General features: G+C 38.5%; 1 protein-coding gene across 10 annotated transcripts in view; it reads right to left on the minus strand.

The window, feature by feature from the left end:
• The window catches only part of tcf4 (transcription factor 4), a 177,485-nt gene that overhangs the window by 84,477 nt on the left and 76,556 nt on the right, over positions 1-16,452 (minus strand). For all 10 annotated transcript variants that reach the window (XM_086053264.1, XM_086053266.1, XM_086053271.1 and 7 more), the window contains one exon: positions 12,011-12,069. In XM_086053264.1, the coding sequence (XP_085909390.1) occupies positions 12,011-12,069 (59 nt within the window). The remainder of the gene's footprint in view (positions 1-12,010; positions 12,070-16,452) is intronic.

Consider the following 16,452-nt stretch of genomic DNA (forward strand, 5'->3'; position numbering starts at 1 on the left):
TAGCACTTTTTAAGTTCCCTTGAGTAAGGAATCAAAGCCCCAAATCCCTTTTACCAATGCTGATATCGTTCCCTTGCCAGGGTTTTCCTTTCAGGCAATACAAATTAAATCATATCATGAATAATATTGGAAAATAAATGAAACAAAGTCTTTATAGTAATCTCCATTTTGAAAACATACCAATAGTACTTCTGTAACAAAAACAACGATGACAACAAGTGCTACCACCACTAAGACGACTACTACTACTACTACTACTACTACAACAAATAATAACAGTTAAGATGAAAAAAAAACTGATGACTAGATCCAGACTTTGCGAAGATATATAGCTAGAAAGATAGATAAAGACGCTATAGATAACGATGGGAAAATACAGCATTGTGAAGCTATTTACAGTACCTCCGTGAATGCAACATCATGCTGCTCAGTGCAGACTCAGATTCTAACCTCTCTGTGCTGCCTCGTCCCTCCTCTAACTGTGACCCTGTTTCACAACTCAGACTTTCTAAACAGCTCTCACATTGTCACTCTAATTAAGTTCAATCATTCTGCAGCAACAAGTGCCGGCTGGGCTGATCAGTCGAGGAGCGAAGGCAAAAATAAAAGACAAAATGGAAAGATGGAGGGAAATGTTTTTTTTAGAGAGGCATAAAAAGTTAGTGAGGAAGAAAGAGGTGAAAAATAATTAACCCCCTCCCTTCTTCTGTAAATAGACTCTTCCACTACTCAGTTAAATTGTAGATACCCCCCCACCCCCCAGCTTTGTCGACAAGTAATTAGCGTGCAGTGTATATAAAGCAGAGGGTGGAGGACTGTATTTGTGAGGTGGCGGTGGATGTTTTTCAAACTAATCTGAATTCTGATCAGCACATCGGTCCTCTCTGTGGCTGAAAACAAGAGTTAGCTTGGCACTGGTGAGCCAAGAAAGGCTTTTCTCATGCTAAACAGGGTCTAAGTAGGCCAATTACAGGGCCAGCCTCGGCCTCGGTGCCATTCTCCTGCTTAAAACAAAAGGGTCCTTGTCTTAAATAAAGTCAGCCTCACACACAAGGAGTCAGACACAAAGGCACGATGAACACACACACACACACACTCATACACACCACCTCAGTCATCTTGCGCCGCGAGACTGTGTGTCATCTGGGGGTAAAAGGGGGTTCCCACTAAAACAAAAAGAGTCTCATTGATTGTGCTGCTTTTCTTTCTTTTCTTGCTTTTCTCCTCTTGTACTTGAGCACTGAGCCAGGCCAGACGGTCACCCCGGCAACTAGACGAACTGGAGGAAAGACAAAATACCCATCTGTCTAGCTGCCTGTCCCTCTTTACCTGCTTGTCTCTGTGTCTCTACTTGTGATATACTGTACTCACGCCAACGATGTCACTGTGGATACCAACTGGAAATGGTCAGAGTGAAGTGCTGTGTGAAAACCGACCTTTTAAAAAAAAACAAATCAGTTAACGCAGTTTTATTTACTTCCTGTAGTAGCTGACTTCTGCTCACTTTGCAGCCAAACTTAGAAGAGAGTCACTGCCACAAAGACGGACTTTTACGTAGTTTTACTTTAAAAAGCTGCTCGACGGCTCATTGGAGAAATCCAACATATTTTGTGCACTTTGCAAAGCCAAATTCAAATACCATATTAGTTGTACGTCTTTGGTGTATTGTTCAACGGTTGTATTTTCCAGGAAAATAATCGTATTCAAGGATCAAAGAAAGCCATAAGAACAGTCTTTGAATCAAAATATACTTCTTTTTTTTTCCCACATTAATTCCACGATTTTACTCAAGTAAATATCGGTTCCAAGCTTCGCCTTGTAAAAAAAAAAGTAGCTGAAAAATACGATTAATTGCGATCAATTATGGAAAATTTTAAGATTAATTAGTTTAAAAATTGTATCGCTTGACCGCACTAATATAGCTTTATATATATATATATATATATATATATATATATATATATATATATATATATATATATATATATATATATATATATATATATACATATATATATATATATATAAAATATATTTAACTTATTTAACCCAGTGCATGTATACTGCATTTTACAGAAGTAACCCCCTTCATTTGTACATGTCAGTGAAAATGTTTGAGCAGTCCTCTTGTTTGACATCTAGTGCTCCAAAATGTTTAGCTGAGATTTGGGCTGTGCATGCATGTGACACATAACACACACACAACAGTGGGGTGTGTTACTTGCAGAGCTGACTGGGCTTTCCGTGGCCAGCTGCTCAAAAAGAAGAAATGAACTAAGATAGATTACCAGAGAGTCTGGGAGGGAAACGCACAGACAGACGCACTGAGAGGGACACAGAGGAGCGTCTCTGTCATGACACTCATCAAGACATATGGGTGAATGCAACTCGCAGTTCTCGAGTTCTGTGAAGCTGACCTTCAGTGATTAGGCTTGTCATCTTGCCGCAACAGTGAGAAGAATACCGCTGCTTGTTTAGTTGCACCGTCACTGTTGGGTTTGGTTCGTGGAATTGAAAACTTCCGAAACAAGAAAGTATCTGGAAGACTGATTAGCTTAATCAACGCTTAAACTGAATTGAATTTCTTAAAACTTCAAATGAATTTCACTGTTTGTATTTTAAAGACTACAATATTAGTCAAACAGCTTTGCGGTTTTACAATTTGAGAATTTATAAACATTTAGTCGTAAAATAAGCGGCGTAAAATTGAGAATTTAAACCAGCATCGTGTTGTATTGTGCGACACAAAGGACTTCAGTGAGTCTCTCAAGCAGCATCAAAGGCGGGGTTGTATTTCTCATTTTGCAACTGTTTTATTTCAGGTTCATGGACTTGTTGACAAACTTCTGTTATAGCACAGATTTATCACCAGAAACCAATCGGTGAGCTAAATTGTGAAGCTAATATAGCTTTCCTGCACCTTTGGATTTTATTGTGACGGATTATGTTATAGTAGATATCATAGTTGTTGTCACTTATGTTTAACATGCAAAACTTGAATGTTGCCATTCTCTTTTTCCAAATGTTATCAAAAACATAATCACTGAATAACAGTTTCATGATCTTTGGAGTGCCTTATACATTATAAAATACTCTATGTTTTGGTGCCCTCTGCATGCATGAAGGGCACAAAAAAATAATTTTCTTTTTTTGGAAATGTCATATTGTTGATGATGCAAATTCAAACAGAATCATTTGTCAAGTTGCGTAATTCAAGTTAAAGTCAAGTTGAGTCTCTTGAATACCAAGTGAAGTAAAGTCAAGTCATTAATAACTTTTTAGCCAAGCAAGTTAAACCCCATAATTTGCTGACTCAAGTCAAGTCACGTGACATGAGCCCTGCAACTCTTTTCAATACACTGGCACAACCTATTGAGATTGGTTATAAAATGAAAAATATGACTTTATAAAGATGATAATGCACAATTTTGAATGAAATATTTTTATGAATAGAGTTGGCAGTTATATTAATTGTTAAACAGCAATTAAATAAACTCAACAATATGAAATAAAGAAAATATTTTTATTTTGGCTTTATAAGATATGCATATGTGTATTCTGCATACTGTACAGTTTTATATTCTTCTCAATTTGTATTTCTCCTGTAACTCTCACTTTCTGACTACAAAAAGTCATTCAGGTGCAATCCATTTCTGTCCAATTCAAAGAGACAGAGTGAGAAAGAGTTGGAGAGAGAGAGAGAGAGAGAGAGAGAGAGAGAGAGAGAGAGAGAGAGAGAGAGAGAGAGAGAGAGAGAGAGAGAGAGAGAGAGAGATTGAGAAAGAAGAGTTGAGAGGGAGGGAGAGAGAGAGAGAGAGAGAGAGAGAGAGAGAGAGAGAGAGAGAGAGAGAGAGAGAGAGAGAATGCCATTAATTACAAGGAAATGCTGGCGAGGCACCGGCACACCTGTATGTCAGCTTTGCTCCAGCTGATACACACAAGCGCACGCGCACACAAACACACGCACACAATCCAACACATGCACAAATTCCTGAGGGATTCAACCCTGAGGCATACCAGAGAAATTCAAACCAGCAGAAACCAACAACTCACCAGACTCCGGGACACTGTAACCACAAATCACACCTAATTTGCCACAACCACAGTTAACGGAATGCTTAAGAGCAGATTAAAATTAATGGAATTAAATTGATTCAATGATAGCAGGGTGAGGTAACAGTTAGCACGGATGCCTTACAGTCAAGCGGTCCCAAGTTTGATTCTCGGCTGAGGCCTTCCCGTGTAAAGGTTGCACGTTCACATCCAAAAACGTGTGCTTGAGTAATTGTAGACTCTAATTTGTCCAGGTGTGGATCTGAGTGTAAATGGTTATCTGCTTGTGCCCTGCGATTGACAGTACCACTCAGGCAGCCCCTCGAACAGCAGTATCTAATTATGTTTTGTTAAAAGATAGCTGTGTGTATCAGAATTTAGATAAGAATTAGGGCTTATTAAAAAAAAATCAATGGGCCATGCCAGCCTGGAATGGACCGGACGTTCAGGAGTTGGGCTGAATTTCCCAATTGCCACCACAGCCCTGTTGATGACCCCACCTGTTGTCCAGATTCAAGCGAGACAGGCTCCAGCTCATCATAAAAGACTAAATGTTTTTCAAAAACCATCCATACATTTTGTGTATTTTACGCTTACTTGTGTTCTTATACTTTGAATTATGAGGAACAATAATCACTTGAAGTTCCAAGTGTGTCGATGGAGACTTGCAGCTAGTAGTGCTGACAGTCGTGACTTTTTAAACATGTTGACACAAAAGTGACAATTTGTGCCATCCCCTAACACACCCACCCACCAGCGCGCACACTTGCACACTCCTGGATGCGCACGCGTGCACTTGTGCTTGTGTGCACACGCAGAAGCATCAGTTCATAGCATTCTCCTTAATAATCATTCAATGCTTGACTTGACAAACACATAGCAATCATTACTTAGAGAGAACACTTAAGAGAGGAATCAGACACCACATTACACCTCATCATATCTGGCAGATTTCTGCATGCAATTACAACTAAAAGAGGAGGCGGGGCAATGGGTAGTGACGGACACAATAGGTGTATCGAGGCAATTATTGGGAAAAAAAATACAAATAAAAGACTGGTGAGGTGAGTAAAAGTAAATGAAGTAAGAATAAGATGTCTTCATGAAGGTAATTCTTTCTTTTGAATTTAAAAGGGAAATCAACCCAAACATTTTTTTTTTCAGAAATGTTGCCAGCAGGCCCGCTGGTTGAAACACGGCATTCTGATTAATATTGCATTTGCGGAATATGAGTTAAGCAGCAAAATCCACCCCTTTTTAGCCATCTCAGGGGGCGGCCATTTTGTCACTTCTGTCGACTGAAAATGACATCACAAATGCATCACGGCTGTCCTGTTTTCTGAAGCTGAGCCGTGATTGGTTGTTACCGGAGCCCTGAGTAGTTGTGATGTCATTTTCAGAAGTAAACAAAATGGCCGCCCCCAGAGATGGCTAAAACGAGTGGATTAACTCTTATTCCACAAATTTAATATTTATCAGAAAGCCTTGTTTCAACTAGTGGGCTTGCACAGAACATATTCTTGAAACAACTATGTTTGTGTTGACTTCCGCTTTAAGGGGAATAACAGACCTAAATTGAATAATTTGCTTAACTTATCTAATGACGTGACCGTATGAAGCAATGCATTTCTTTAGCAGTACAAGCTACTTAATCAATACATCTCAGACAAACCATCACAAATTTTGGACACATCGGTTTTTGTGGTCACATCTGATTTTATGGGTGTTTCTACGGAAGAAATTAGTTCAAGCCTTGGAATTAATACAGCCGAGCAGTGAAGATGAATAGAATTGAAAGTCAGTTATATTTTTTATTTCACAACTTTGAAAAAGTTTGGATCACTAACCCATTTTAGGGCAGTGTTGAAGCCTGGATACTGCTGCTTGATCTGTCCAGATAAGAAGCCATCAGTCATGGATCAAGAGCAGTTGACTCTTCTGAAGGTGTTGGTGTCTGCATGTATGTAAGAATCATTGCAGATTGTGTATCTGTGTGTGAGCGGGCTCTGGAGTGTGGCCATGACAGCTCAGTTATGTTCAGTGTCCGTAACCAGCTGGTCTCTCATGTGCATGCGTGTAATTTTTGGTGTGCGTGTGTGTGTGTGTGGGTGTGTGCGTGTGGTTTTGAAATGTTTGATCTTGCATACATCACAGAGCTTCACTGACACAGACTGGGGGCAGCTCTGGGGTTTACTTGTGGTTAACTTGGTTAATTGTTAAGATGGATAAAAGTTGTTAAACAACATTGTGATGTGATAATATCTTCGTCTTACGGGAATCCATCATTGTGACAGAAAAGAAGACAACTGCATACTATTTTTATGTTGAAGATTTGTCTGCTCATTCATTACTCTACTTGGCCAAATGACGTTCACAATTACGTTCAGAGTCAATCTCACAATTACATTCACAGTTAATTTCATTGACAAGTTTGATAATGCCCCAAAGGGAAATAATAAGCACACATAATGTATATTAAAAGGCGCGTTGGGTGAAAAGTAGAATTTTCTGAACCAAGAAAAGTTCGGCCCTCGGGATTTCATTTTGTATTATGTTTAAAAAAATAAATACATAACATTAAAACCCTAATCTTTAAACATGTCAATGTTTGGCCTAGGCTTAGATAATCATAATCACTATACTGTATCTAAACATTGCTGTATGGTTTCCGTACAAGTGGTATGTGGTTTGAATGGTAATTGGAGCCATGAATAAAATAATGACGATAAATATTTGTTTTAAACAAACCTGTACATTGTTTTACCCTGAAAAAGGTACAGACATGGGATCCTAACTGTACAAATTATACAGTATTACAAGCATATTTCCACACTTGGTGCCCTATTTTCATTCCGAGCACAAGTCTAGCACAAAACACAGTCTAACTGTGCGCATGGGTATAGTTTCCTTTCTTTTGTTATTATGATAGACTTTGAACAGGTAGAATTGGGCGTAGCGTGGCGTTGTGGGATGGAACAAAGTCTTTTCCCGGCCAATCTTAGCCGCATCCTTCATTTGCATTCAAATCAGGGCGGTTAAAGTGCACACAGTGCTTGACATTGCAGAAGCAGAAATAGACTGGCTGGAGTCCATGCATGACATTGGCAGGTAAACTGCAAGATCTCCCCTCCATCATCCCCGGATGATGTAATCTACATGTGACATGGACAATTGAAGACTGTCTTGTACCTGCACGACGATGCGTCCCTGTGTGGCACCGCTCCCTCCCCAGTACTGATGAGGGCCCTATTCAACTATTTTAAAGGTGATAATAATTATTTCAATTAATTTATTTCTACAATGATTAAGATGGATTGTCCCTTGCATTCCATTTATGAATGAAATCCGGTGCCATACACACACATATCCATCGAGTGCCGAATCTGTCTGCGCCTCGATCAAATACACCCAAATTGTGTTACACGTGACCTTTACCAAATTTGCTGGGGGCGTGGCAGGAACATCCAGTGAAGCGTAGCGTGCCTACCATATTTACAAACATGCAAGGCAACTCTGTGCACCGAAAGGCCTAGAGAGGCAAGCACAGCCCCAAATAGACTAGGCTTAGACTGGCACAAAAACAAAGTTACGCTCATTTTTTTTACGCTGAGGGCACGGGTGCCAATCTTCCAAAATAGGGCCCTTGGAGTTCAAAGGGGATAATATACTTTACTCAAGTCACCCTTGCAGTAATGTTGCCCAATATCAGAGTCCATCCATCCATTATCCATACCGCTCATCCTCATAAGGGTCACGGGAGTGCTGGAGCCTATCTCAGCTGTCTTCGGGCAGTAGGCGGGGGACACCCTGAATTGGTTGCCAGCCAATCGCAGGGCACACAGAGACAAACAAACAACCGCACTCACAATCACACCTAGGGGCAATTTAGAGTGTCCAATCAACTTACCATGCATGTTTTTGGAATGTGGGAGGAAACCGGATTACCTGGTGAAAACCCACACAGGCACGGGCAGAACATGAAAACTCCACACAGGGAGGCCGGAGCCAGGATCGAACACACGACCTCTGAACTGTGAGGCGGACGTGCTAACCAATCAACCAGTCGAGTCCCCTCTCTAAATTTAAATATGACTTACACTACTACTCAGTGCACAAAGAAAACAGCAGAAGAGCTTTTTGGGTTCGAGGTGCTCAAAATCAACTTTTGTTTTACACCACAACCCTGACAGTTTGAAATGGACAGAGGAACTCAACAGGGAACTGGGTGGTCCTGACACTCACAATGCCAATAATTGAAAACATATAAACATTTACATCATCTAGTGTTATGTGCAAAGCATTTGCATCAAACACAACAATGTAAACATCAATTGTATGAGACTAAACTGTGTTGATGTGTCTGAACAGTAAGTGTGTCTGTGACAGATAATATGCCATGGACAAAAGTGTTGGTAAACCTAACCAATAGAAGCGATCATGAAAATGGTGGAAAACATGTTTGGGTTGTCGATAAAAAAAATAATTGTGGCTTTGAAATAGTGAAATGTGAAAATATGAAATACAAAATGTTGATATTCTGTGTGGCTTGACTATTTACAGTATATGCTATTTAGTTGGAATGGAGGAGACACTGAGCATGTTTGCAAACGTACTTTTGAGAGGTGGTAATACAAAAGATCATGTGAAGTGTGTGTGTGATGTCAGATGTGAATTTGCGAAATCAAAAGTTAAAAAAGTTTACGATAAAGCAAAAATAGAAATAAATACTTATTTTGGTCTGAATCCATGCAGCCAAGAAACAAGGGTCTCCGAATACAGTTTAAATATTTTTTGGGGGGAGGGGGATGTATAGATTGGTGCTCCTAGTTTTGGCAGAGGTTCAATTTTTCCCATCCCCGATAATCATTTAAAACTAGAGGACTATACTGTAGCCCTTTCACTGTCCCTCTGGATTTTTGTGGTTGGATGGATATGTCCACATGAATTTCAATATGTGTATAAATTGATTTACAGTGCATACAACTTGCTACAAAACGGAAATAAGATTTTAATCTTGAGAAGTTAGTAGACAAAAACAAACACTTTAGATAAGAAAGAAAGAAAAAAAAAAACTTTCACAATCTTCAACAAACATCGGATCCAAGTGCGAAACTAAAGCTAAATTAACCCAAAACTCAAATAGTACAAATCTATTTGACTGCAGATTAAACTGAAGTCATTTAAATCTGCCAGCTGTCACCATGTGAGTTCATCTTCTCCTCTAAATGTTATTTTACTGTTTTTTTTTCTTCCCTTTATTACAAGGACAGAATTTTCGCTAACAGCCAAGGATGAAGCCAAAGGATTTTGGACTTCAGCCCAGCATGTAAATTTATCTGCCATTTCCAAACAATTTCCATCAAGAGCCATTCAGACTGTGTGGCAGGATAATTTGACTGCAGCTCAGCAGGAAAATGGCCAGTGATGCAGTAATGTTTGATTTAGTTCATATTTTGGTCCTTTACCATTTGTTGTAACCCCGCATAAAGACCACAGCTGCATATAAGAGGTGGTTGTAAATAAAATATCCGAGACTATGTAATAAATGGATGAATTAATAGATGAATGGGCTGGATGGATGGTGGATGCATGGCAGAATACATGTGCTATATGAGTTATTGGATGGATAAATGGATGGATACATTGAAGATAATCTATCCATATATCTATCCATCTACATGTATATAGCTATCTCATTAAAATGATCATTAGGCTACAAGAGCAAAGACCAAAAACTAAATACAACTAAGTTAACATTTCATACATTCAGCTGAATGTAGTATGTAGAATGTAGCTGAAAAGCTTGTTTCTTGAGTTATGTGTGTGCTTGTGTATTTTCCTGAGCTTGTCAAGGCCATTGACACAAAGGAAAAGCTCAAACCAAAGGCGGAAAGCTTTTTCTACTCTGCCATCAGAAAACCCATATGAGTGTTTCAAAGTGCACAATTGAGAATTAGAGGGTGGGAGCAAAAAAAAAAAAAAAAAGGCTTTCAAATGTAAACAATCATATCATGTCTGTAATGCGGCAATACTGATACATTTTCATGAATGCACATGCACAATAAAGAATCAAGCCACAAAAGTAGCGCAGCATGTCAGCCACCGCCAACAACGTCTACCAATCTTCCAAAAGAGAATTAACAGCCACTTTTGATCTCTATACTCTACTTTGATACTTTTACAACTTTGTTTTAATAAAAAACCGATATGATTGAGAGATGTCACATTAATAACTTAGTCGTGTCTTGGTACACAGACAGAGGTGCGCTCAGCTCTTCTCATCTTTTCTCAGTTGCACAATGAATATATATATAAATATATATATTTAAGTCTGTCAACCATAACATGAGATTGAAATGACAAACAGTTAAATTAGAAAATATAGTTATGTGAACAACATCTAAAGCATGCACAATTATCTTGAACCCAACTCTATCTTGCCTAACTTTAAAAATGTTGGCTGGCGTATCACAAATGCTACTATTACAACCATTTCTTCAGAACTGCAAAATGTCCAATTTTTTTGACACATTTTCCTAATCGGTGTGCTAATTCAGGCTCTGCAGGCTGCGTTTTGAAGGCTGTTATGTCAAACTGCGGCACCGCTCCTTCAAATACAGCTCAAAAACGTGGCCAAAGCTAATCGCTAATTGTCAATACCGATACCAAAGCTTGCAAAGGAAAACAGATCTTTATCGTGTATGTTCAAAATTCCAGTGACATCTGTTGTATTGGCACTGTTATTGGGTATAGTGTTCATGTACTTTCAACTATAAAACGCTCCGTTGCAAATGAAAGGTGTAGTGACGAGAGACATCTGTATCTTTCAGTTACTGAGCGGTTAAATAAAATGATCTAATGTCCCTCAGGGATCAATGAAGCTTCATTCAAAGCACAAACCAGTGCTGAAAAGGGAGATATAATACATATTCATTACGCTTTCTAACATCTTTTCATTCCACTGACTTTCACAAGGACATACATCCCTTTGATAAGCTTTAATTGATTAAATCCATAACATCGGTCTCAGGCAACACAGCGGACAGTCTGACTATGATGGAACCTGCGTAACATCAAACTAGCATCTGTATATTTTCTGAATTAGCAACTTGTATTTTTTTAATGGGGTTATATAGTTCGTAAGCACTGAGCTATTTTTTTTTTTGGACAATATGACAAAAGTCTTCACTCCACCTACCACCAAGAAATGCTCCGTTTAAAACAATATCGCACAACATTACGATTCATGCACAGTTTCTATGATGTTAAGAATGTCCGAACGTGTTTGTAATCTGCCAACAACAAAAATAAAAGCAATTCAGCTGTAGTTATTTGGTACTGTAAGGAAGAAAGAAATAAAAAAATGAAGAAGTTGCTGTATAGTGTATGTGAACTTTCAGTAATCAGATAGTATAATAATAATAATAATTTAATACATTATTAGAATTGAAATCTGCATGTATTATCGGTAAATACAATGTTATTCATTAAAAAATACAATAATACTAATTGAAATGATACATGGGTCCGAGCATGTTTTTTTTGTACTTTTTATACTATTAAGTCTTTAATCACTTCTATTTGATGATAATGTCTGCTAGCTGCACCTTTATCTGTTGGTGTGTTTTCTGATGAGCAACTTGTGTTTTAATCTACAGTGTTTTGTCTGTAGTGTCTTGTCTTGTGTGTTAGTCATTCCTTTAGATTTTTGTAGCCCTCTTTTGTAGTCCAATAAATCATTTGTGATCCTGCTGCTCCAACTTTTAGAGTTTGTCTTTATTGCTGACTTTTATATTGTGCCTTCATTTTAAATGTTAGCTTTAGAGGGTAAAATACGGTTGCACGCGTAGTGAGACTGACCTCAATCATCAACAACAACAACATATACAATGTATACTATTTCATATTCAATGTATCTCTCTTCAGCTACAAAAGTTACATTTCATGGATCACTGACCTGGTGGCAGTGTGGGTTTGATTCTCTGCCATACGAGTATGAACTCCTCTCTGTTTTACCTGCAGACAGAAAGAAAAGAGTGTACAGTTAGAAGGTGTCACATTGTATATAATTTGAGGAAACAATATAGTGTTTAATTGCAACTGTATTTTCAGTGTAAATGCTCTTAAGGAATGTTTTTTCACAGGAACCTAATGAATAAAAATTGATAGATTAAGACATTATTCCTTTTTTCAATATGATGTTTCACAAAATGTGTACAGTGTGTTTTTTTTTCTCGATTTTTGCTTGAATAGTCACTTTATGCAGTAATGAAAATTGACCTATTTTTAATCTGACTAAACAGTAAAATCAATCAAGAGCAATTATTATATTATTATTATTATTATTATTATTATTATTATTATCATTATGTCAACAATAAGCAATATCGTTTCTATTGCAGCAGTTACTATGTGTAATATACGGTGTGTAGGTTCCAAACGCTTTGACCTGCCTCTTCTGAATATTTTGTTGACATAAAAAAGGACAACCAGCTCTCCCTTGACTCCTTAAATGCAGGCCAAGTACTGATCACATGTGACAGGGAGGCACACCATTGGCAGGTAACCGACCACTTTTTATACACAATTTGAGTATGTGTGTCTGTGCCTCGAACAGAGGCGTCTGATGAATTGAGAGCATGTACAGACCACCGCAGCGTTTTGACAAAAAAAAAAAAAAAAAAAAAGCTATTTTTCCCCTCAAGCTTCTGAACAGGCGTTCCTGCTCTCCTCGGAACTATGGGACCACTTTAAGCCTATTTTTACCACGCAAACCTTTTTGGATAAAGCCTTAAATCTTCAGCCAGTCTAAATATCAAACCGCTGCTAGTGTGTAATTACATTCTGTGGTTGGTGCAGCCATACGCGTTGAAATGAAGGGGCTTTATAGTGAGCGTGTGTGGAGGAAAATGAAGCGTGTACATGGTGAAGGGTTTGAATCAGGCATGTATAGATGGGGCTGAATACACGCCAACATGGTAGTCGATGCAGAAGAGGTTGATAATTAGAGGCGTAGAAAGTGGGAATGTGGTTGACAGTGTGTATATGTGTGTGCATGTTTGCTGCTGTGTATGTGACTGATCCAGGGGCCTCAGCTTCAGCTACCACTGATGCCAGCTGGACTGGTTTGGCACATATACAAAGACGCCCCTTACCCACACCCTCTCCCACCACACACACATACACACACTGACAATCACTGGCACACAGACCCACACATGTAAATGTGTGCAATACACAGTGCATATATAGCCTGGTATACACACATGAAAACTACATACAGGGATGCATATAATTTTTTTCATGCGGTACTCGCACGAGTACCAGGAGATTGTCTTTGGTATATTTTTCCACATGTTGTCAGAATGAAAGAACCGACCATATAACTGAAGGGAGAAAACAGATAATACAACAATCATTAAACCATCTTATTCACTCTTTAATATTAAGCATCTTAAAGACATTCCTAGGGAAATTGTACCCAAACTTGTTTTCAAGTCATTGCTCAAGTCCTTTACATTCTACCTTGTTTATAAAAAAAAAAAAAAAAAAAAAAGGTTAAAACTGAACAAAGGGGATAAAATCTCAGAATGGTCTTTGACAAATCAAGGTCGTATTTTGTGAGTTTCATCGTGAGGAAGTAATCCTTGATGACAAAAACACAAACATTTACTGTACCGTCTGGTCCTGGATGTCACTCACCAACACAAAGTCAGAAGGAGGACCTTGGACATTTAGACACATCTTCATGACTCTCAAAGTCTAACAACAAAAAAGTGCTTCCAAACACTATTTGTGCTCATTTTGAATTGGACCTCTCAAATTACTGACATAACTGCAATTACTGTCTGTACCCATCTGTGCCTCTGCCAAAATCTAGCACATAACTTGCAGTCAGAACACATAGCATACATGAATCATGTTCCCCAATCAAGACACATCATCATATTTCAGACTCATCAATCATGGACTTGGCAGGAATTGTAAAAACACAACACATATTATAAACATCCTACACTGGTGGTGTCTGACCTCAAAAATTCCAGAATAATCATGAATGGAAAAAGATTTCAGAATTGTGAAGTCGATCAGGAAGTGCATTCATATTTAAAAAATGGCAACTGTCCGTACTTGAAATGATTCCTCAAAGTCCCTCTATTTGTCAAGTTATTGTAACACTTCCTAACTTGGAGGCAGAATGTGTTTTGCAGCTTTATTTGGAATTCAATGCTTTATAGTGCTTTCAGGGAGATGATAGCGCTAGCAAAATTGCTTTTATTAGGGCTCCTTAAATGAAAAGTGAAAGATAGCTTGATACGTTCAGTTTATTAACTTCAATGTATTACTCAAATCAAAGTATCACAGCATCAAAAATTGAATGGGCTCGAGTAAATGTGCTTTCACTTGTCCAGCGCGTTTCCACCCACAAGACACTCAGATTTTCTAGGCTGATAACAGCGGAAAACAGCAAGCAACAGATATTCTCCAATATCAAAACACCATATTCAAAGGTCACTTATGAACCTGATTTTGCTGACCTCTATACTCTTTCTTCTGGGAATCCATTTGTCCCCCCCCCCCTCGGACCCCCAGTGACAAACCCAAACAAACTCACTGGCAGAATGAGGACCCCCAGACAGAGCACTGCTTGTTAAGAGTGTGCTGGCTGCAAAGGTACAAAAGGTGGAGGAGGGGAGGTCAGTCCACTGGGCTGTATAATGCCCATAGAGAAGGCGGTGAGCAATGAGGACCAAATCCCCGCTAATCCACAATGCCGGGAGACACATAAGTTCCATGGCAAGTTGAGAGCAACCATGATACTCAGCCAGACTATGAGCTCACACCACACGCTCGCTGAACAGGCCTTCCGTTACGATGATGTTTTCATTAATGCGCCATGTCCGCAACATAGAGCCACAACAAACAAATCAAATATAGACATACTCAAAGACTATTGTGATAATATGGAATTTGGGATAAAGACACAGAGATTCATATGAAACACTGAATGAAATGGAATGTAAATATATTTTTATTAGATGCGTGAATGTCTTGTACTGTTTACATTTTGGAAATCAGGCCATAGCTAATTGCAAATGTACTATAGTGTCGCAAAAATGAGGTTGCTGCTAATTGTGGTGACAATAATGAGAGGACTTGATTCAACTTATTCTTGCACCTGCTTTCTTAATTATAAAACGTTTCAAAAAATGTATGTATGTGTGTATGTATGTAAATGTATACATCTTCATTCTGACCATTTGGATCTATTTTCCTCAAAGAGATGAATTTTCAGTTACTTCACATTGTTGTTTGCTCTCACTTTTTTCTATTGCATTATATTTTTACATATTACATTGTTTTTCCTTGGTGGTATAGTATCTTTTTAAACATTAATATTTGTTGTAAATATCTTTTTTATTTCAGTCGGAAAAAACATTTTTTCATGAATTTTGAAAACACCCTTTATTTTACTCAATCATATTGGACGCTTCTTTTAATTTACTATTTCACAATTTCAAAACAACGAATAAACTTATTACCCTACTCACTGTATCCCCTTTTTCCCCTCTATCCTCTTTGACATCTATTGTCTATTAGCATTCATTGCTCTTAATCGGAATGAAGAAAAAGATGCTGCAGGATGGAGTTGCTCATAGAATCAATGCCAATGTCTAGACTCTTTCTTTCCGAGCTTGAGAGATACATCAAGTCTTTGTTGGAGTGAAAGGAATCATTTAGAAGACATGATCTCCTTTGACATGCATATAATGACTCGATTTGAATAAACAATATGACTAATAGTGTGATTTGATGACTGCAAAAAAATAGAGTAGAGAAGAGAAAGGGTGGTAAAGGGGGAAGGAGGATGGCTAGAAGAAGGGTTTAACTCCCTCTTCCTGTGTGCGTGCGTGTGCGCGCGCGTGTGTGTGTGTGTGTGTGTGTGTGTGTTATGGGGGAGGGTGTGATGGTAGCTCTGCGCTGACATGAATCATTCTGAGCAATTCAAGCGTTTCCATGACATCGCTGGGCACCGGTCCAGAAGTTTCCACAAAGTCTAAAAGGTAGTGACACACACACTCATTGATACACACACTCAAATGTGTATCACATACAAGCAGACAACCTGAAACTCTTTTAGCATTGAAATTGAAATTCCATATATGTATTCCTACATAAAGCATAATTATTTAGAATCAATGTTAATTTAACAGACGACGGCCGGTGAATAACCCTCATCTAACAGACATCACCGCCGCCTCCCCAATACTCCCAGCAGGCATTTTTCTCTTTGCACTGGAGCAAGTGAATACATCAAACAACAGATGAACGTATACGAGCTTCGAGAACAACTCAGGAGACGCAGCATCCAGCTCACATCTGTCCATTTCTACCTTT

The sequence above is a fragment of the Filicampus tigris genome, chromosome 15, assembly GCF_054856515.1.
Source record: "Filicampus tigris isolate MCC_2025a chromosome 15, RoL_Ftig_1.0, whole genome shotgun sequence".
In the NCBI taxonomy this organism is placed as follows: Eukaryota; Metazoa; Chordata; class Actinopteri; order Syngnathiformes; family Syngnathidae; genus Filicampus; species Filicampus tigris.